This window comes from Cynocephalus volans, chromosome X (genome assembly GCF_027409185.1).
Source record: "Cynocephalus volans isolate mCynVol1 chromosome X, mCynVol1.pri, whole genome shotgun sequence".
In the NCBI taxonomy this organism is placed as follows: Eukaryota; Metazoa; Chordata; class Mammalia; order Dermoptera; family Cynocephalidae; genus Cynocephalus; species Cynocephalus volans.
Window position 1 is genome coordinate 1099953 of NC_084478.1, and position 22885 is coordinate 1122837.

Consider the following 22885-nt stretch of genomic DNA (forward strand, 5'->3'; position numbering starts at 1 on the left):
GGGGGCTCAAAGAGCAGACTTTTCCTCTCTCCCAGCTCTGGAGGCAAAAGCTTGAGATCCAGGTGTGGCAGGACCACGGTCCCTCCAGAGGCTCCAGGGAAGGATCCTTCCTGCCTCTTCCAGCTCCTGGTGGCTCCAGGCATCCCTGGGCTTGTGGCTGCTGCCTCTGTCTTCATGTGGTTTCTCCTCTGTGTCTGTGTCTCTTCTTGTGTCTCTAATGAGGACACTTGTCATTGGATTCAAGGATCACTTGGATAATCCAAGATAATCTCATCTTAACTAATTACATCTGCAAAGACCCTATTTCTGAATAAGGTCACATTCTTAGTTCCTGAGCTGTTAGGGCTTCAACTTATTTTTATAGGAAGCATAATTCAACCCATGCAATTGATATAAAGTCATGATCTTTAGTATATAGACATATGGCTAAATGATAAATAAATAATATAAATATATATATTTAAATTAAATTAAATATATTTAAATTAAGAAAAGAATCAAACATAAATGTAAATTATAGAAAACATATTAAATATATATTTAAATTATTTATGTGCATATATCCATGCATATATAAACTATGTGTGTGCATGTATGTATATATACATGTACATAACACACACAAATATGTATATATACACATACACACATAGATGTGCATATCTACGTGTGTGCAGATATGTAATATGTATATGTATATATGTATATTTGCTAGCTCTGTTTTTCAAGAATTCCTAGAAGCAGTGATCACAGAAAGGAGCCTACCTAGTATCCAGATTTTTGTTTTCAATTATATTTCCACTAATAGGCATTTACCCAGTATCCTTGGAGAAAGACCTCATTCCAGTTGCAGGGTTGGGGCAGAGGAAATACAAGTCGAGCATCTTGTGGTACCTGAAAGTGAGGGATTCCTTAAAAAACGATGACATCAAAAGGACTCAGGAGTGCACTGTGGGGACCTCTGAACATGAGAATGAACAATCACAGCAACAGTTTATCATTCCTTGAATAAAATAAGAACTCATGAGTCCCCATGATAAGACAAATGCAAGAATCAATAAACAGGGAACAAGGAAAGCTCTTCATAACATCTGCAGGTGCTACAATTAGTGGGTGAAATTTGATAAGGCATAGGTAGCTTATCTCATCTCAAAGTTTCCTTTCTCCCCACACTGTCCATTATTACAAAGGGAAAGATAGTAAGTTTGCAGAGGGGAGACCCAGCGTGTGGTACTTCATGCAAGTGATCCAAGCTAGCCTCTCTAGCACCGTACACGCCTCTTCATGGGATGCCTTCATAAGAACACAAGATACTCCCACGGGATTCCTGCCAGAATGTGTAACCCGAATCTAATCACAAGGAAACATCAGACCCACCCACACTGACAGACAGTCTACAAAATAGGGGGCTGTGTGCTGCAAAACACCGAGGTGAAGAAAGACATGGTAAGGCTGCAGAGAAAGGAGATTCAAGAAAAATACACCAGCTTACTAGCTCCCAAACTAGGAGGGAATAGCCATAAAGGACGTTATTGGGGCAGAATTTGGAATAAGGGTTAGATGATAGAGTGTAGTGGATTGAATAATGTCCCCCCAAAACTCACTGAAGCTTAGCTGTGTCCCCTAAGCTTTGTGTATTAGAAGCCTGGCCCCCACTGTGACTGTTAAGAGGGTGGGAAGTCCTACTAAGGTAATTGAAAGGTGGAGCCTTGAAGAGGTGGCCGGACCGTAGGACCGTGCAGTGGTGAATGGAGTAAAAATGGTGGTCAAGGGCGTGGTTCTGAGGGCTTTAAAATAAGAGGAGAGTCTGTCCGTCTTTCTCTTTCTGTTCTCTCTGCTTCCACCATCTTGCAGTGTGAGGCCCCTGGGTCACTGTCGCCACCGCCAGATGGACTTTGGACTTCCCAGCCTCAGAAACTGTGAGCAGTAAATTTCACTTCCTTTATAAATCGCCCAGTTCTGTGTATTCTGTTATAAGCAACACAAACAGACTAATCCATAGAGTGTATCAATGTTACATCTCCTGATCTTAATGACTATGCTGTGAACACGTACGTGTCCTGCTCCTAAGAACTAAGCACTGGAGCATTAAGAGACAAAGGGCACAGAGCCTGCAAGTTATTCTCCAACACACGGCTGGAGAAAAGCAAGATGCACATTTCTAAGTAAAAAGATTCAAAGGGCAGGAGGTGGAGAATGTAAACAGAACCAAATAGACATAGTTGAGGCACTGGGAGGTTTTGTGTCATTCCTGTAACTTTTCTGCAAGTTTTACATTACATTAGTAAATTACAGGCTGGCCGGTTAGCTCAGTTGGTTACAGCGCGGCCCTATAACACCAAGGCCAAGGGTTCCGTTTCCCACACTGGCCAGCTGCCAAAAATATTTTAAAAAACAATAAATTACAAAAAAATTATAATCATACGTTAATATTTAAAAAAAGAGGGGACGATATAGTTTCATGAGATGTTACCCATAGCAAAATTTGGACAAATGCTGTTGTGGTTTTTTGGTGCCAAGAGAGAGACTGACTTGGGAGACTGGATAAACACAGATCACACTCAGTGCACTGAGAGGCCAGGAAGGGCAGGGTGTTATCTGGGTCTTTGTGTTGCAGGATTGGGTCAGGAGGTGGCTCTGTGCTTCTGTGATCCCCGTCTGGCCTTTCTTGCAGACAGAACAGGAAGCAAGACTAGATAAGTTAGGGTGCAGACCACAGGCGTGAGAGGCTCTGCCCTTCTGGAATCAGGGACCTGCTGCGATGGTCTGCACATCCCAGGAACCCAGGGTAGCAGACGGCTACCGTGAACGTGGGATGGAGTCGAAGGGGTGAGGCAGGCTCCTCATTCAAATGCAGCAGCTTCAGAATTTAGCCTCCTTCCCCAAATGCAATCCATTTAAATAACAAAACACGTAGACCTTTTTTGCTCCCAGTTATTTTTATTGTAGTAAATACAGAGAACACAGAGTGTGCAATTGTACCCATTTTCAGGTGAACGGTTTCAGTGGCGTTAAATGTATTCACATATGCTGCAACCATAAGCATATACGTCTGCAGAACGCTCTCGTCTTCCCAAGCTGAAACTCTTTCCAGGAAAAAACAAATCCCCATTCTACCCTCCCTCAGCCCCTTCCACCGCCCTTCTGCTTTCTGTCTCTATGTATTTGACGACTCTTGGGACCTCCCATAAGTGGAATCCTACTATCTTTACCTTTTTGCAAACACCCTGTCTTTGAAAAGTAAATGGGCATAATGTGAGAGGAAATACACAGTGTGAGCAAGATCCAAACAGAATTTCCCCAACAAAGGTAAATTGTGTTGGGAAAGGAAAACTTACCTCTGTAGTTAATCTGCCCTATTTATAGTGAACCCCAGTTATCTCAGATACCAGGCTCACTGCTGGGAACCAAAAGGTGCCATTGATACTTTACATGCATGGAATGACACAAAAAATGTCCACTTGTGACTGTGTCTTCACTGAGCATGTTGTGTTTTAAGGTTTATCCACATGTAGCAGGTGTCAGAGCCTCACTCTTTTTCATGGCTGCGTAATATTCCATTGTGTTGGTGGACCATATTCTGTTTATCTATTCATCCATTGACGGACACTTGGGTTCTTTCTGCCTTCTGCCTATTATGAATAATGCTGCTGTGAATGTTCATACACAAGTTTTTGTGTAACATATTTTCATTTTTCTTGGCTATAGACCTAGAAGTGAAACTGGTGAGTCATATAGTTCATGTGTGTTTAACTTTTTGAGAATCACCAAACTATTTTTCAAAGTGCAGTGGTGCATGAGGGTCCCCATTTCCCTATATCCTCACTAGCACTTGTTACTTCTTGATATTTTAATATAATAATAATTATTATTATCATAGCTATCCTAGTGGGTATAAACTGGCATCTTACTGTGGTTTTGATTTGCATTTATATGTCCAGAACAAGGTGGTGGTTGCACAACATTGTGGATGCAGTAAATGCCCCTGAATTATTCACTTTACAATGAAGATATTTATGTTCTGTGAATTTCACTGCAAGAAAAAATAATGAGATGGTCTTTGAAATGGTAAATTTGATGTTACACAAATTGTGTCTCAATTTAACAAAGAACAAAATAACAGGGAAAAAAGTGCTATTGAATATCTGCAGGTACCTCCTTTCTGGTTTAGTCCCCAAAGTGCTCTTGCTGGGAGGCAGTTATGTATATAAGCAAGATGGAAAAAAAATGTTATTAAGACCATGTACATGGGAAAAGCAGATCATTCAGAGTCAAGACCAAAACACAAACCAAAAATCATCCCTGAGTGTATTTACAACGCATTGATTTTATTACCCTCTTTTTATTTCCAGATTCCCAAGATTTTGCTATAGACTCCAGTGGGCTTTTCCAGTCTCTGCCTCCATCTTCACGTGGCTTCTCCTCTGTGTCCGTGTCTCCTCTTCTGTCTCTTATGAGGACACCTGTCATTGGATTTAGGGCCACCCTAATCCAGGATGATCTCACCTCTAGACCTTTACCTTAATTATATCTACAAAGTCTCTTTTTCCATTAAGGTCTCATTCTTAGGTACCGGGTGGACATGAATGTGGGAGGGTTGGAGAGACCCAATTCAACCCACTACCCCTTGCATGAAGTAAGAACTCTGTGAATACCTGCAGCAAATAACTGGTAGAATTCTTCTGATATGTGATTGCCACAGTTTATCCACAGGTCTTTCCAAAACACTCATGGGTGTGCCAGCAATATCTCTATTAGTCGGGTTTCTAAAAAATGCATTTGGAGTCACTGACTGTTTGACTTGAAAGGTGGGGACTTAAATGCACATAGGAATTGATTCACAATATTCTCATATGAGCTTGGGGGTCCACGGCTCCTCCCCTGAAGCCTATTTGCAGACTGTTCCCCAGAGGAGGGAGTCTTGATTGCTACGAGATAAAATCTGTAGAAATTCAACCAGAAAAGGAAGCCGGTGAGGACGACCAGTGGGCTGGAGTGGAAAAAAGGATCCTGGCCCACTTTCCAGCTGTGACCTGAGTGTCAGCATGCTTCAGCAGCATGCAGCAGGCAGAGGTGGCTGCAGACAGTGCCAGGGCACAGAGAGCCCAGAGCAGCCACCCCCAGAAGCACATGGAGGACAGGACACCATTCCCTTGTCCCGTAGAAGGGCCTAGAAGTTAGTCGAGGGACAATGAGTAGGAAAGCTCATGACATTCTGTGCATGACATGGCAAGAAGTCTGCAGACAAGGTGTGCCCTGCAGCTGCATTGGTCGGTGTCCCTCGGGAAAGGTGGCCACAGGCAGAGCCAGGTGCAACCGTGGACACATCTGTAAACATGGGTATGGACAAAGTGGGGAAGGACCAGTCAGACTCCTCCCTGCAGGAGCAGGGTGCCTCATACCCCCCGGAGGCAATTGTTATCTCCTCCCTGGGATGTAAGAGCCAGGCAGGAAGACCAGCAGGACCCGCCTAAATGAACCCAAGCTGACCAAGCCTACTCAGAACTAATGATGATGTCATATTCTATTTCTGCCTTCAGGCAAAAGGGGGAGAAATGTAGATGAATTTCTGCTACAGGAAAGCAAGCATCTTAAAATTTGGTCTCCCTGAGTGTGATGAGAGATAGCGGTGTCTACTGCAAGTGGTGGAGGTGCTGCCCATGTTCCAAGTTCTCTCCAGTGCCACCAGAAGCCCAAGTATTCCTGGGCTAAGTCCATTCAGGCTGCTGTAACAAAATTCCATAGACTGGGTGGCTCGTAAACAACAGACATTTATCACTTACAGCTCTGGAGGCTGGAAGTCCAAGATCAAGGTGTGGCAGACTCAGTGTCTGGTGAGGACCTGCCTCCTGGGCACAGATGGCACCTCTCACTGTGTTCTCACATGGTGGAAGGGGTGAGGGGGCTCTCTGGGGTCTCTTTTCTAAGGACACTAATCCCATTCATGAGGCCCCACCCTCAAGACCTCATCACCTCCCAAAGGCCACACCTCGACACCGTCCCCTTGGGAGATAGGTTTCAACACATGAATTTTGGGGACATGTAGGCATTCCCTTATACACACCTCCTGGAATGTTGAAGGCACACAACGAACTGGCATTTTTTTCTTCCAAGTCTGAGGCAGTTATGTATAAAAGCAAGATGGAAAAAAAATGTCATTAAACAGATCACTCAGAGTCAAGACCAAAACGCAAACAGAAAATCATCCCTGAGTGTATTTACAATACATTGATTTTTATCACCCGCTTTTCATTTTCAGATGCCCAAGACTGTGCTATAATCTCCAGCGGGCTCTTCCGTAAAATGAATTCTCAACATTTCTGTGCCTAGTTTTATTTTTCCTTAGGCGATTGAACCAATAAAACTCCTTGAGTCTGAAGAGGAGAGAAGCGCCTTTGCTGGTTTCCTTCTCCAACACTCTGAGGCAGACCTCACCCAGCCCTTTGTACTGGACCTTTTAGGGTCTGTTTTCCACTGTCCCCACTAAGACGGGACCAAGAGAGGCCAGGCAGCCGCTGTCCTGGAAGGGTTTGTGCTCTGCCCTTCAGAGGCCAAAGCTGTCCATCAGAGAGAGAACTGAGGGCTGCTCAGCCTTGTCTCAGTGAGGGAGAGGGTCTTGTCCCTTCCGGTGGACCCAGGGGAATTTCCTGGACCAGTGTGGTCAGGCTGAGGACCCAGGGTGGGGAGGCAGCAGCGGGACCATTGCTTGGGTCTAGATGGACAGACAGACCTATTGATACAAGTTCATGTTGAAATCCTACCCCCCAGGACCTCAGAATGGGACTGTGTTTGGAGATGGGGGTCTTTAAGGAGGTGATTAAGGAAAAATGAGGTCACTAGGGTGGGTCCTAATTCTATAGGACTGGTGCCCGTATAAGTAAAGAAGATTAAGACACAGACACACACCGAGGGACAACCATGTGAGGACACAGGAGAAGATGCAGTCTACATGACAAGGAGAGAGGACTCAGGAGAAACCAGCCCTGCCACGCCTTGATCTCAGACTTCCAACCACACCTTGATCTCAGACTTCCAACCACACCTTGATCTCAGACTTCCAACCACACCTTGATCTCAGACTTCCAACCACACCTTGATCTCAGACTTCCAACCACACCTTGATCTCAGACTTCCAGCCTCCAGGTCTGTGAGAGAATAAATATCTGCTGTTTAAGCCACCCAGGCTGTAGTCCTTTGTTATGGCAGCCCAGGAAACAAATTCAACAGGTCAATGATGATTCTGGGGCCAACATGTTTCCTAGGTCACAAATTCTCGTTCACCAAAAACCACAGGCAGAAGACTCCCAGGAAAACCTAATGCATACCCTGTTTACAGACCTAGATTCTGGAAAACCCTTTTCTGTTTCCGTGACTGAAAGTGTCTCACGAAACACAGAGAGAAGCTGTTGCCCACCCAGGGCACACAAGCAGAGGATTCCAGCAGACTCCACATCTCAGGTCACGGGGGCTTCACTGCATTTTCCAGGGGTGCCTTCCTGACATCTGGCCTCAGGCCTGGTCACTCCCGAGAATAGACATGAGCATCTGTAGGCGATAAAAGAAATCTCTCCTCGCCCCCTGCTAGGGTAGCTAGCTAGCTCCCTGCAGCAAAACACAGAAGAACAAGTGAGAAGCACACACATTTATTCAATATAAGTTTTAGGTGACATGACAGCCTTCATGAAGAAATGAAAACTGAAGAAACAGGGAATCCTGTGTGCTTTTATGCTAAGTTTGGTGAGGAGTGGACAGATGTGGAGAAATATGATTGGACACGGGGGCTGTGACCTAATGGTCATAATCTGGGGGACTTAGCAAGGCCTGCGTGTTCAGAGTCTTCCCTGTGTCCTGTGTCTTCAGAGACGAGGACGTTCCTGTCCTCCAGGTATGTGGTGGGCGCCTCTCAAATGAGGGTCTCGTGACCTACTTCAAGGGAGGGTCAGAAAATTCTCCCTGGGTCTTAGAATCTGCCTCAGGCAAGAAGCGTGGGAAAAGGTGAAAAGGACCTTCTCACGTCTCCGGTTTTCTCAAATGCCAGGGTGCTGTGATTGGGGCGAGTGTGTCCTAAACCCCGTCAAGGCCAAGTGGCCAAGACCCACCGCCTCTTGCCTTCTGGGATTCTGGGCATGCTCGCTTTATGCCAGAGGTCCTCAGAGTGTGGTCTACACACAAGCAGCATCAGCATCCCCTGGGAACTTTTATTTATGTTTTTATTTTGTTTAAAGTTTATTTATTAATACTATTTTTTTACATTCTATGATGTTGTTGCAGAACAGTTCAGAGGGAGGGGACAGGGGAAAAGGGAAGGAAACAGGGTGGGAGAAATAGGAAGGAGTAGGGGTGGGGTTGAGGCCTGTGGGGCCCCCCTCATTCCTGCAGGGGAGACCAGGGGGCTTCCAGCAGTGTCTTGTTCATTGCCGGGCTGGGTGCAGATGTCAGGGGTGTGTGGCTAAAGCCCTGACCCACCACCTCAGCTCAGGAGCCCCTTCTTGCAGCAGCTCAGTGGTCATCGCTGAGCTGGTTGCAGGTGTTGAGGGAGTGTGGCTGAGGCCCTTGGTCCCCCAACACCCCAACTCAGAAGAGCCTGGGGTGCTTCCTGCAGCAGCTCAGTGGTCATTGTTGGGGCTGGTAGCAGGTGTCAGGGGGCATGGCTGAGGCCCCCAGCCCTCCCTCCTCCCTGGCTTGTATCCCAGGGTATTTTCAGTCCTTCTAGGTTTTATAGGTGTCCTTTCATGATGTGAGCCCTTTGCTGCTTAATACCAAACTTTGTCTCCATTTGTGGGTACTTTGTTTTTTCTTTCAGTTCTGTGTTGGATTATTTGCTGTTCCCACCACTTAAACTCTGCACTGGAACTAATTTGTTGTCCTTTGCTTATGTCTAAAATGGGGAAACTTCCTGTAGGGACAAGCACTTGAACTCTGTGTTTGAGCTAAATTGCTGCTTTGCTACTGATTCCCTGTGGAAGGCTTTTTGTGGAGCTCAGGTTTTAATGGTTGACTTTATAGGTACTTCCAACTCTCATGAGATCCAGTGCACCTGGATTGTATGGAAACTGGTCTGGGCCTGAGTCTTTACAGCAAACTGCACCCCCTGCAGTTCTATATTGCTGACCAGTCTGCACTGAGTGGTCATGCACTGTGTGGGGCAGATCTGCTGTATTTGCTGTGCCCCAGTGTCCTCCTGGTGAGCCCATCTCCCCCACCACCAGCACTCCAAACACTTCCCATGGGACAAGCCATGCATTGGTCCCTTGTGATGACTCACCAGCCTCTGAAAAAGCTCCCTTTTTCTGTGGTCTGTGGCCCCTCACCCCTGTGTGGGTCCAGGGGAATTTTGTTAGTGGTCTTGCTGGCCTGGGGGCCACCAAGGGCCTCTTCTCCCCTGCTGCCTCCAAACAACTTTATCCAAAGGGCACAGCTGTGGCTTTTGCCAACTCCTGCTCTGTGTGCTCAGCAGCTCCAGCCTTGAAGTGACCATGGCTTGAAACATTTGGAGCAGTTCTTTCTTTCTCTCATTGTGGCTTCTCCCACATTCATGCACTCCATAGGTCTCCTCTTCTTCTTTTTTTTTTTTTTTTAAAGATGACTGGTAAGGGGATCTTAACCCTTGACTTGGTGTTGTCAGCACCACGCTCAGCCAGTGAGCGAACCGGCCATCCGTATATGGGATCCGAACCCAGGGCCTTGGTGTTATCAGCACCGCACTCTCCCGAGTGAGCCACAGGCCGGCCCCATAGGTCTCCTCTTCCCCTGAGCTCTAGTGGCCCTAGCTTGGCTGTTGTTGCTTTTTAATAGTTGTAAATTGGTCAATTGTGGGAGAGAGTGATGCTGGGGACTGTCTATTCCACCATTTTGGCCAGAAGCCCCCCCTGGGTGTGCAGGATACCAACATTAATAAAGCAAATGTATTTTACAGGGCCTAACTTTTTAGTATTGCACGTAGAAATGCTCAGCTTGGGAAAGACAGAAAACTTTCCCAGGGCTAAAGTCTCTGTTGTAGATAAAAAAAATTGTAACACAGCAAAAATGCTTGCTCTTAGGGAAGATGTCCTTGGTGCAGCTAAACCTAATGATGGGAAAGTCTTCAGCTGTTTCTTTGAGTTTCTTAGGGAACTAAGTTTTGCCATGACAATTATCTTACTGTTCTTTCTGTAACCAACTGTGTTCCTTTTCTGTAACTTTCTTGCCTGGACAATAACAATGAGAGAAAACCTGATTCGGGGTTATTTTGGAGGAATGCTTCTGTCTTGAAGGTTCTGGAGTTAACCCTTTCAGGCCTCTCACTGCTCAGGAGAAATGGGCTTTGAGTAATCCTTTGCGTCTCTGTCACCTGGGAGAAGTGACACCCGGGAAATTTTAGAAAGGCAAATTCTCAGACCCCTGCACCTGGTAAATGGGGGATGAGAACCAGCCTTCCAGGAGATTTAATGCTCTCCAGAGTGTGACAACCCAGTCAATGCTGCAGCTAGAGAGAAGAGAGAAAAAGACAATGTGATTTGAGACACCAGAACTCCAGAGAAAGGAAAAGTTCAGAGAATGAGTGAAATTAGTATGAAATCATAGGCATAAAAATGAAATCTCTAAATGAGTTGACTCACACTGACATTGTGGGAGCTCTTTTTTTCAAAATGTTTGTTGAGTTTTTGAGCCTTTGCTATCCATTTTCGCATAGGAGATTTATGTTAGTCATCCTAAAATCAGTAAGAAAACCTGTAGATTTCTGTTTCTAGTAAATTTAGGCACAATTAAATTTCATTCATATCCCTAAGCTACAATAAACTATAAGAAACAGCAAAAGCTTTCCATATTTATTGTGCAGATGTTACATCAAATACATAGTAGCTAATACCATGCATACATAATGTACAGAATACACACAATGTACAACAGTAGATACAATGTGTAGTATGTATTGTACAGCTTAATACAATGGATTCAACATCTTTCACAATGTCAACAACTCACACAAGTCTACTATTAACCCCATAGCATCTTTGGAACAAAGAGAAATATTTTCTTTTATAGGTTTGAATCTGTTCATCTGAAAAATAGATTTCCTTCCATAAAATCTATAGACAATGAGACTGATTACATCGCTTCCCCCAAGATGAACACGGCACCTGCAACAGGATTGAGGAATTTGGCAAAGTCTTGTGTCACGCTGAATATAGGTCTAATCTGACTCAAGGTAAAGGGCTTTGCAAAAACCCCTGTTTTCATCTTCCCCATAGATGCCCTGGATGGGGCACACATCTGCTATCATGTGATCCCTACAGCAGCTCCAGGGGGGCACTGCAAGCTTGGAGAGGAGACCAAAGACCTGAGGCTCAGAGAAGTTAGAGCACCAGCTGAGGTCACACAGCACAGCACAGCAAAAGTGACAGGGAGGTTGGGAAGATAGGGCGCTTCTCAGGTCTGCATTCTCTTCACAACCCCGTCAGGTGAGAGAAGCTTCTTTCCTTGCTTCTTTGAACTTGAGAACTTTTCATCTGCCTTTTCAGACCTTGCTCAGGGCTGAGCACACCCAGGTTTTCAGTTGGGGTTTTCAGCTGCCGGCTGCTGAGCATCCCACGGTCACGTCCGCTGTTGATCACAAGTGGTGATTATTACCGGGGACGAGGATAGACCGTGGGCCCAGACAAAGGAGTGACAGCACCTGTGACTCACGGCTGTTCTCTAAAACACTCCCTGCTGTGTTCTCTCTGCTGGCTTTCACACCGCACATGAAACTCAATTTCGGGTACGCCCCGAAAAAGCAAACAACACGTTGCAAGAGTTGCCATGAGATGAATAAAGAATGTGATAGGTATAAACCGAGTGCTCGAGTCTGTTGGTTCTTTTTTTCCTGACTCTACCAACTTGTGTCTTCAGAAAGAAGACTCTCACAGAACTTATGAGGAGAAAGCCCTCGGGGACAAGTGGGCTGTTACAAAGCTGGGATGCTCATAGAGAAGGTCCTGATGCCTCAGGATGGATTCTCTACAGAGAAGCTTGGCACCGTGACCCAGGGTAACCACACTCGGGTCCCTTGAAACAGAAAAACTCCATGTCCCCCACCAAAACAGAGCCCACCATGACACAGAACACCCCTGGGGTGGACATCTGTCTGCAGAGGGTACAGCTAAGGTGGGCATGTCTCCCTGGGGAAGACACTCAAGCCTCACCTGGACATGGGCACTAAATGAAGTTAGTATCTGGCCCCCAGTGTAGGTCCTCACTGTTTCCTGAACCTTCAAGAAAATACCCTTCCACCCTCAAAACAGGGTTGAGTTAGTCCCTCAAGTAAGAGTCTCCTGCAGTTGCTATAACCAATGATCCCAAATCAAGTGGCTTAAGGACATGATTTGCTCACCATCCTGAAGGTTCTGGGGGAGGTCTGCTTCCAGGACAGGCATCACACGTCACCGAGGCCACAGAACCCTGCCCACAGCAGTACCCAGTGCCACACACACCTATCAACAGGGCAGGACTGGGTCTGAGAATTGACCCAGCAGTTACTGGATCTTGGATGGGGCTGCTGGTGAGGAGAGCCAAGTCCTGGTCTTCCTCCTGTTGTGGGGGTTGCTGGTATTGGACGTGTGGACACACACACGGAGTGTGTTTTCCTAAAAGGATGAGTGTGCGTGTATGTGTGTGCACCCTAAAGTCTTGTGCATTTGGAAGCTGGTAGAGGGGTCCCCAGAGACGTCCCTCAGCCATGCCACCTGGAAATTCCGGGCCCCCTCAGCTTCCAGCATCCACGCCCCACTTTTGGGGGGACTTTCCTGACCCAGAAGCCAGGTGTGTTCCCCTACTACAGACTCTACCACCTACCCACACCCCAGCATCGCAGGTGCTGTAATTATTTATTTAAAGGCCGTGTTCTCTGAGAGAATAAGCTTCATACATGTTGGAATCTCATCTTCCTGCAGCCGCCTTTGTCCCCAGCCCAGCATGAGGGTCATTGTGTTAATGGCCACACTGGTCCAGCTCCCTGCCCCCTTTCAAAAATAAACCATTCAAAAGCCAAACATTGGTGAAAATGGAGGTCAGGAATACTTTTATTCAGGAATACCAGTGACCTGAGGAGAGATGTCGGGGTAACCCATCTCTCCAGCAAACCTGAAGGGCAATGGCCAGACTAAAGCCACCTCAAAGACTCAGATTTACTGAGGGGGGTTGAAAGAGGGGGCTGAGGGAATGGACCATGGGAGATGAAGAGCAGGGGGTTGGGGGACGTGAGCTACAGGAGCTCTGCTCAAGGAGCCAGGTGCACGGTCTCGCCAAGGCTCTGTGTGGTTTCTGCTCCTGTCTTTGCTGTCATCTCAGGGTCCTGCTGCAGGGGGGAATCAGCACAACTTTAATGATGCCTTCCTTGGTTTCCCAGGGTCTGGGTAGTATATGCAAGTCTGCAGCTCCAGGTTGGCTGAAAAACAACTTTACATTCATGTAAGTAATGTCATCTTGCCCCATAACCAAGGTTTATAATATCAAATAACCATGGGAAAAGAGGGAACTGAGAAAAATGCATGCCAAGAAGAAAAAACTGTGTTTAAAATTTGGGCTGTACCATGCAGTTTTAGGTCTCAGCTTAGCTTCAGTCCTGCTTGCTCCAACAGTTGCACAATTACCACTAAAACACACACTGGAATGACATGTGAATGGATGCTGCTCCGAGCTCCTGCATCCCACACAGCATGCTCAGGACCATTGCGACCCATTAAACAGTGGGGCTTAGAGGCAGGTGTAAAACCTGCCTTTTACAGGACGTAGACGTGGTGCTCAGCTGTCATTTGAAAGCGTGTGTTTCCACTCTGTGTTCTGTATTTGCACACACTTCTCCTCCCATAGACGTGGATGCTAAATGCGGGGTCTGGAAAAGTTATCCCTTTGCAGAAAAGGATGCTGATGTTTTTAATGAATTAAGCAAAGAACTAAGCCCGATTCTCTAAGGCCCTCCTGCAGGCAGCATGGGTGTTTCCCTCTGGTTTCTTGCTTAAGGTGGTGTCACTCTCTCCAGGTCCTCTCCAGTGTGAAACAGTGATATTTATGGTAAAATAAGAGGAAAAGGAGCAGACAGTGTGTAAATACACAGTAATCCACCTTTACCCATGGTTTCGCTTCCCAAGGTTTTAGTTACTTGAGGTCAACGTCAGTCAGAAAATATTACAGTATTTTGGGAGACAGGAAGAGAGAGAGAGAAAGAGAGATCACATTTATATGCTTTTATTACAGCATATTGTTATATTGTTGTATCTTATTATTAGGTATTATTAATCTCTTACTGTGTCTAATTTATAAATCAACCTTTATCATAGGTGTGCGTGTGTAGAAAACAACATAACATATATATAGTGTTCAGTCCTATTCATAGTTTAGGTGTCCACTGGGGGTCTTGGAATGTATCCCCCAAGGATAAGGGGGGAACTACTCTGTATCCACATGCTATATCCACAAACTTTACCTGCTTCTCACCTTCAGCGTGCATAGTTTACATTTCTCACATTTATCTACCTTTTGATTAAATAGAAGCTGTTAAGGGCTGCATTGTGTCCTCCTAAAATTCATATGTTGAAGTCTTAACCCCCAGAACCTCAGAATGGGACGTTCTTTGGAGATGAGATGTCCAAAGAACTGACTAAGGTAAAATGAGGTCACTAGGGTGGGCCCTGATCCAATAGGACTGGTGTCCTTATGAGAAGAGGGGATTAGGACACAGACATGCACAGAGGGACGACCATGTGAGGACACAGGGAGAAGACAGTGTCTACAAGCCAAGAAGAGAGGTCTCAGGAGGAACCAGCCCTGCCACGTCTTGATCTCAGACTTCCAGCCTCCAGGACTGTGAGAAAATAAATGTCTGTTGTCTAAGCCTCCTGGTCTGTGGGACTTCATTAGGGCAGCCCTGAGCAGACTAATAATTAGATAATCTGGAAAACAGTGGTCACTCAACAGGTAGTGAAGGGGCAGTCAGTAGATAAGCAGATTTGGCATTTCTTAGCCAGACTGAGGGGAGCACATAGAAGTGAGAAGGGGTTGAACCAGGTGAGCTCAGCCATGGGCAAAGTCAATGCTCGTTGTGATTTGGCTCAAAGTCCTTGGGGTAAACCTGCACCTTGTGAACATTAGGTCAGGCCACAGGCACACATGCACACACACAGGCATGCACACACATGCATGCACACACACGGGCATGCACACACATGCACGCACAAGCACATGCACACAATATAAAGGCAAGTGCTCAACATGCTTCTGCAAGTCTTACAAGCAGGAATGTTTCCAGAGGACCAAGGAGCCATCGCTTCGGACGTGCTCATCAAGGAAGAAAATGCCCTATCTCACAGTTCCGTGGGAGAAGATGGATCTCACTTAGGCTGGCATCTGGCTCTACCTTGCAAACCCTAAATCCTAAAGACGAGAGAAAATTAGCAATGTATCTGAGAACATGAAGGAAACAGGTGGTCTTTGCTTAGCTACATACAAGGGTATGAGTTTGTTCTCTCCTGGAAATTTCTTTATCTGATTTCCAGCGATACACATCCTGGTGTCATGTGCCTTCAGCGGTAAAAGTGGTTCTTTTTCTATTGTACCTTTGTGGAGGGGTTTTCTGGGCTGATAAGAGATTCTGTTTTTAATTACATTGCCCCAACAACATCATGCACACATACACACAGATTCCAAGTGTGGCTGTATAAACCTTATTTATTGCATCCTGCAGAGAAAGAATTTAACCCCAGTCCTTGCCCAAAGAACCAAGATCTTAATAACCCAAAAACACCACTGCACACTTCAAGCCTGGGGGTGCAGAGGAAACCACTAGAGTGACATTTTCCACCATCTGCAATGACATCCATAACCCACTTAAATGTCACAATTGTCCTCATGCCAACTCCTCTTTTTCTCTTTATTTTAATGACAAGAAAATAAAACGGATAGCCGAGAGAGATGCATTGGGTAACTGCACAGAGGGTTTTAAAATCCAAATATCCCTCAGACACACAATGACCGAATGAACATAGGTAGAGTCAGGAGAGAAAGTGGGTCTCCAAAGACAACAATGAAATTGTTGCAAGTTGGGGGGGGGGTCTTTCTGCTGTCAGAGAAGGAGCTGAGTGGCTTGTTGGTATTTTTAAAACAGGATGTCTTTCCTCTAGGCGGGGGCGACATGCCTCACTTGCTGGGTATGCGTGCTACGTAACAAAAGGTCCACAGAACTGCTCATGGGTTGAAATATCAAAAGGGCAGGATTCAAGGGGCACATGTGAAGAAAAAAGATTTCAGGGCACCTGTCCTTCCTTCTTCAGGATTTATATAAATACAGGAGACACAAAGAGGTGAGAATTGACAGAAAAGAATTGTTCGAATACTCTCCCACCTACAATGAGTCGACCATCAATCCCTCCAACGGAGACATCAATGGGATGGATGTTGGCACAGGGCATGCATTTGTTGGGTGGTGGGTCTTCAGAGACCCCAGCATCATTTGTCCAAGGAGTCCCCTGCAAGGTGGTGTGGAGCCCCTGGGGATATTTCTCTGGGCCTCACACATCGACACAGATCTCCATGTTGGCTTTTGAGGCCACATCCCCGTCACAAAATCATGTATGCATTGTCATTGACCACAAATGTAAAATCCCCAAGAGAGACCACGTCACCGCCCTGGAGGGACCGTCGAGGGAGCAGGAGGGACCCCCCAGAGGCCTCTTCCTCCCCTGTCTGCAGGCACAATGGCGCCACCATCTGGGATGCACTGGGCCTGGTCTTGGTCGGCAGGACCACCAGAAGTTCCTCAAAACCACACTCCCGTTCTGCGCCTTCTGTCTTGCTGAAATGAGCCACGTTCTGGGTGTCTTTAATCCACTCCTGCAGGGATGAAACAGTCCGACTCAAATCACTGGCAAAGCAGCACTGGGACGCATTCTGAGCATCTCTCTAGGAGGTGCCCCCAGCGAGCATCGCTGGAAACCAGGCAGCCTCCCCTCGAAAGGGACGCCCTTCCCAAAGAGACAGCAACACTCTCTTGTGCGGGAGCTCTGCACCCAGCCCATACTCGTTTAGACCTGCCCTCTGCCTGGTGCTCACTCTTTAGACACAGAGAGTATCAGAATGACTGTCTTGGAGAGAATCATCTGGAACCCAAGGCATGAAGCTTAGATTCCTTCCTTCCGAGTGCATCGTCTGGGAGGGGGTGTCTTCTCCTGACTGCAGACATCCTGTGGCCATTTCAACCCTTTTGAAGGAGCAATGCCTCTCAAGCTGTCACGTGCTCAGAAACCACCTGGAATCTTGTTAGAAGGCACATTCCATCTCAGTGGGTCCAGGTGGGGCCCAACAAAACATCTGAGTTTCTGACAGACACCTGGGTGATGCTGTTGGCGCTGGCAGGGAGACCCAACGTAGGGTCAGGGGACTCTCTCCCAGAAGCAGGGGACATCCCCCTTCCCCTTGCAAATCCACTGCTCTTCTCAGCCTCTCTCCTGAGATTCTAGGGGAGGATACTTCCTTCCTCTCCCACAGTGGACAGTCTACTTTTTTTTTGTCCCCAATATGTACAAACTTCATCACCTCCTGTCCTGTAAACTCTCAGTCCTTTTCCTCTCCCTGGAAGGGTAGGAGAATATGCCAACTCAAAACCTGCCATTTGGGCACAAGGATTATTTTGAGCTAAAGGCAATTAAGAAACAGCAAACACAGGAGGAGCTCTCTGCCCTCTTCCTGTCTGCCTAAAAGAAGGGTATAAATTTCTGTGTTGTAAGGGAGATTTCCATTTGTAAAGGTGGCCCCCTCCCCCTTACACTTTGGACACAAGTCTTGTCACCTGAGATGACTTGAGTCTGCCTTACAAACCCTAAGAAACAGGCCGTATTTACCGTGCATTCCCTAGTCTCCTTCCCACACTCACCCCCGTCAGGAGCCCGAGCCCTTTTTTTCTTTGTCAAGAAATCATCATTTGTTAAAATGGCATGTAAGCCCCTGGGTGAAACCTCCCCTTTTCACTCCTTTTCTGTGAGGGCCCCTGCTTGCGTAGGAAATTAACATCTTCTCCTTAATCTGTCTTTTGTCAGTTTAATTAGCAGGTCCCACTTGCAGAACTTAACAGGGTAAAGAAAGGTTGTTTTTTTTTTTCCTCCCCTACATTCTTCACCTAAGTAGTTTAAAAATCCACCTTGACCCCTGTAGGAGAGTCAATGGTGCCCACTCCCCATAAAGATAGACCCATATATGCCCAGAACCTGGTAATGAAATTTTATTTAGTAAAAGGATATTTGCAGTTATAATTAAGTTCATTATCTCAAGATGAGGACATCATGGATTAGATTGTCCCTAAATCCAATGACAGGTGTCCTCATAAGAGACAGAAGAGGAGACACAGACACAGAGAAGCCACAAGAAGATGGAGGCAGAGACTGGACTGATGCAGCCACAAGCCCAGGGACGCCTGGAGCCACCAGGAGGTGGAAGAGGCAGGAAGGATCCTCCCCTGGAGCCTCTGGAGGGAGCTCGGCCCTGCCACACCTGGACCTCAGACTTCTGCCTCCAGAGCTGGGGGAGAATCAATTCCTGATGTTTTAAGACCCCCATTTGTGGTCTTTTGTTGCAGCAGCCACAAGACACTAACTGACCAACCAAGCATTAGAAAGGTCTGAGCCAAAGGGGTGAGACTTTAAAAGAAAAGCAGAGGTAAAGGGTCTGTGGACTCTCAGTGCCCAGCAAATCCTTCCTCCCCCAGAGGGCCCCCAGAGCTGGGAGAGAGTAAATTTCTGCTTTTTAAGCTCCCCCGTTAGTACTTTTTTTTGCTGCGGTAGCCCCAGGAAAACACACACAAGTCTGATCACATTGTACTGTAAAATCCATGCCTGGATGTCCACCACCTGTGAGCTCATGGGGGCGTAGCCAGTGGGGGGGGGACACTGGTCTCTGTCTCCCTGGGTCACCTGTAGCTCAGCCCTCCCTAAGCACTTCACTGAATGAGTGAAATAACGACTATCCACGTCTGAAAGCGAAAGTGGACGGTTTGTTTTTCAGTCCTGCGCAGAGAACCCCTTAAGAACACAACTTCCTGGTAAGATTGGAAGGTGATAAGCTGGAAAATCCCCTGCGATGGGGGAGAGGGTCCGATCTCGGGGGCTGACTTAAAGAGAAGCTCTCCTCTGGGATCCCCGAGCTTCTGTCTCTGACCAGATGGGATAACACTGACGCCAGTCCTTTCAGCTCAGAAAACTCACAGGCATCTGAAGAGGCAGTCGGGATGGAAGTCGCTTTTTGGAAACAGTGTATTGGGGAGATTTTAAGGCATGACAAAGCACACGTGTTTCGTGGAGGGAAGAGAAAACACACACGGGGTGAACAGTTACCTGAAAGTTTCCTCGGTGGTTCTCAAAGAGCCCAGGAAAGGTGAATTTGGGGTCTGGCACTCTGGGTATGAGGCGCTTCTTCATTCTGCAATTCACAAGGAGAAGCTGACCAGATGGGCTGGCCCCCCTGAACTGGGCCACGTGACCCAGAGCCCTGCAAGGGGCTGAGGGTGACTGTGGACTTCCAACTCAGAGAAACAGCCCCCAGACAGACCGTGCTTCAGTGTAAAGGTGGGACCCCCCTCCGCCTCCCCAGGGACCCTGCCTCTGACATCCACACGAAGGCCCCTCCAAAAGTGGAATATTACAGGCACAGAGCCACGTTGTCCACACAAAACTGGTCCTATCAAAAAGGGGTTGGTTAGTTTCACTTTGTCGATGTTATGGGCTGAGTCATGTCTCCCCAAAATTCATACCCCCAGGACCCCAGAATGTGACTACATTTGGAGACAGGATCTTTAAGGAGGTGATTAAGGTAAAATGAGGTCACTAGGGTGGTCCCTGATCCAATAGAACTGGTGTCCTAGTAAGAAGAGGAGATTAGGACACAGACATGCACAGAGGGACGGCCATGTGAGGACACAGGGGGAAGATGACGTCTGCAAGCCAAGGAGAGAGGACTCAGGAAGAACCATCCCTGCCACGCCTTGACCTAAGACTTTCAGCCACACCTTGATCTCAGGGACTGGGAGAGAATAAATGTCTGTTGTTTAAGCTGCCCAGGATGTGGGACTTTGTTATGGCAGATCTAATCAACTAACATAGTTGATTCGCCACTCATGAATGGGAGCTGCCTTGAAGACAGGATACACATTAGTTTTTTCCAGGTGTATTCCTCAGTTTTCCTTAGGGACGATTTCGGTTTTATATCAAAAACACCAGACTTAGGGCTGGCCTGTGGCTCACTTGGGAGAGTGCGGTGCTGATAACACCAAGGCCACAGGTTTGGATCCTATATAGGGATGGCTGGTTTAGCTCGCTTCGGAGAGCGTGGTCCTGACAACACCAAGTCAAGAGTTAAGATCCCCTTACCAGTCATCTTTAAAAAAAAAGCCCTCCAGACTTTTCACCGAGTTGCCGATAGGCTTGGCCTAGCCGAAGTCCACACCTTCTCTGATTGCTTCATTCCCACCCTGAAATGACCATAGTAGTGGCATCTGTTTGAGCTGGTTTAAGAGATCATAGTAGACTGACGGGACAACGGTCGATTTGCAGGTCACTAAATGAAGTGGCCGTGGGCTGTATCAAACCAGGACAAGCACCTCTGAACTTGTCAAAATCAGCACAGCTCAGACGCAGCTGTTTCTCTCCATCTCTCCAGCCATTGCTGTGGAAACCTCATCCTCAGAAACAAAGACGGCACCCACAACCCTGGTATCGATGGGCACCTTCAAACATCACTAACAGCCAAACTCCAGGGCACAAATAAGTTTCAATAAAGATGGGAGTTGCAGGGGTTAAATTGTTCCATGGAAGGTGAGCAAGGAAAAGTAAACGTTTCTGGAAAGCTCTCTATGGTGTGTGCTATACGTGCTTGTGTTGGAAATTTGACCCCACTGTAACACTGTTAACAGGGTGGGGAATCCTATCACGGTATTGGAAAGGTGGGGTCTTTAACAGGTGATTAGATCATGAGGACCGTGCCCTTGTGAGTGGATGGATCCATTCACGGAGTGATGGGCTTGGTTCTGATGACTTTATAAGGACAGCAAGTGAGCAGGTCAGCTCTCTATTGCTCAGCTTGTTCTCACCATGTGACACCCTGCATGGGTGTAGAAAGTTCCCACCGAGAACAGGGTCCTCACCAGATGTGTTCCCTGGACCTTGGACTTCCCAGCTCTGAAACTGTAGGAAATACATTTTGTTTCTTATAAATTACTCAGTTTCAGGTGTTCTGTTATATGCAACCAAAATGGACTAATACAGTGTGGAAGAACATTGTGTTTGCTAGATCTATACCTATGTTTAAACCTTTTCTTGTGCTGTTTTTCTGGCTGCCCTCCCCAAGTTGCCTGGTTTAACTGTTCTGAACCAAAGTTCAAAGGTGTCTGAGTACCTGTGACTCTAACTGGGCCGATCAGGTCTTCATTGGGAGCAAAGAAACCATGTGGGAGGAATTAACATGCGTGTATCCTACCATCTGCACAAGAACTTTTCTCAGTGCATATTCCAGATATCTGTGCATCCTTATGATTATTTTCCTTTCAACTTTCCTGTAATGTACCATTGACAAAGTGGGCATTTGGGGCAAGTCTCAGAGAAATGACCATATATGGTGGTTCACCCTTTGCCTCCTGTCACAGATCATTGCAGCCAAAGCCCGCCCCCCCATGCATGGAAGGAGGCTGGCCAGTGTCATTCTTACCTCCACAGTTTCCATAAACACGAAAAGAGAAGAGACACTGTCAGGAGGGCGACCAGGCTAGAAATTAATATAAATTTGGGAAATTTTGGTTTGGAAGGTTCTTGGTTCTCCTGGCATGAATCTAAAACAAAAAGGACTCTAGTAAGTTCTCAACAGGATCTTAGATCCCACCCCTACCCACCCCCCCATTTTTTCTAATTATGAGTATCAGTGTCAGCAAATCTTGATTGCTTTAGCTAATATCCAGGGTAGAGGGGCAGCATTTTTGGACAAAGTTACATGCTGCAGCCACCCCCAGGAGAGGGATAGGCTCAAACACTGCCCTGAGCAGCTTGCATCTTTAGAGGATGTCAGTGTTTGCTTTTGGCTATTGGTGGCTTTGTGCATTCAAGTGTGTGTCCCCCCAAAAGATATGTTGAAGTCCTGATCCCTAGAACCCATGATTGGGACCTTATTTGTAGATAAGGTCTTTGCAGATGTGAGATCACCCAGGAGTAGATTGGGCTCTAAATCCAATGACAAGTGTCCTTATGAGAGGCATAAGAGGAGACAGAGACACAGAGGAAAAGCCATGTGAAGACAGAGCCAGAGACTGGAGTGATGCGGCCACAAGCCCAGGGACGCCTCGAGCCACCCGGAGCTGGAAGAGGCGGGAAGGACCCTCCCCTGGAGCCTGCAGAGGGAGTGTGGCCCTGAAACATCTTCATCTCAGACGTTTGGTCTCCAGAACTAAGGGAGGATAAATCCCTGTTCTTTGAAGCCACCTCGTTTGTTTTACTTTGTTACATCAGCCCCAGGAATATCCTACAGTGTCTGAGAGAGATTTAGGACCTGCATTCACTGGGTTTCTTTGGCCAAGTGCCTGCTAGGAATGTTTCTCTGACATGAAAATATCCACTAAATCCTCCAGGAACAGACTGGAGGAAAGGGGTGTTTTTTACCCAGATGGGAGAAGTGTCTTACGTTCACTCACAGGAACAGCATCCATGGGCAAAATGCTAATGGCCAGTCACATTGCCACCAGGGACAGAGAGAAGAGCCAAGCATGGTCCCTTCCCTCAAAGAACTCCACCTCCTGTACAAGGGCCTCTTTTGTGGCCTATGTGTGCGGGATTTTCTTTCAAGCACAGTGGTGTCTTTCGCAGGGCATCTCCGCTTTGAGGTCCTATGGGGACCTCCAGGG

The 22885-nt window shown here is 46.9% G+C and overlaps 1 protein-coding gene across 1 annotated transcript in view; it reads right to left on the bottom strand.

Annotated features, from left to right (window-relative positions):
* Positions 1-16572: 16572 nt before the first annotated feature.
* The window catches only part of CRLF2 (cytokine receptor like factor 2), a 31986-nt gene continuing 25673 nt past the window's right edge, over positions 16573-22885 (bottom strand). Inside the window, exons 6-8 of the mRNA XM_063083739.1 lie at positions 21703-21823; positions 19338-19422; positions 16573-16845 (exon numbers count right to left, since the gene is read on the bottom strand). Coding sequence (XP_062939809.1) covers positions 16573-16845; positions 19338-19422; positions 21703-21823 — 479 coding nt within the window. The remainder of the gene's footprint in view (positions 16846-19337; positions 19423-21702; positions 21824-22885) is intronic.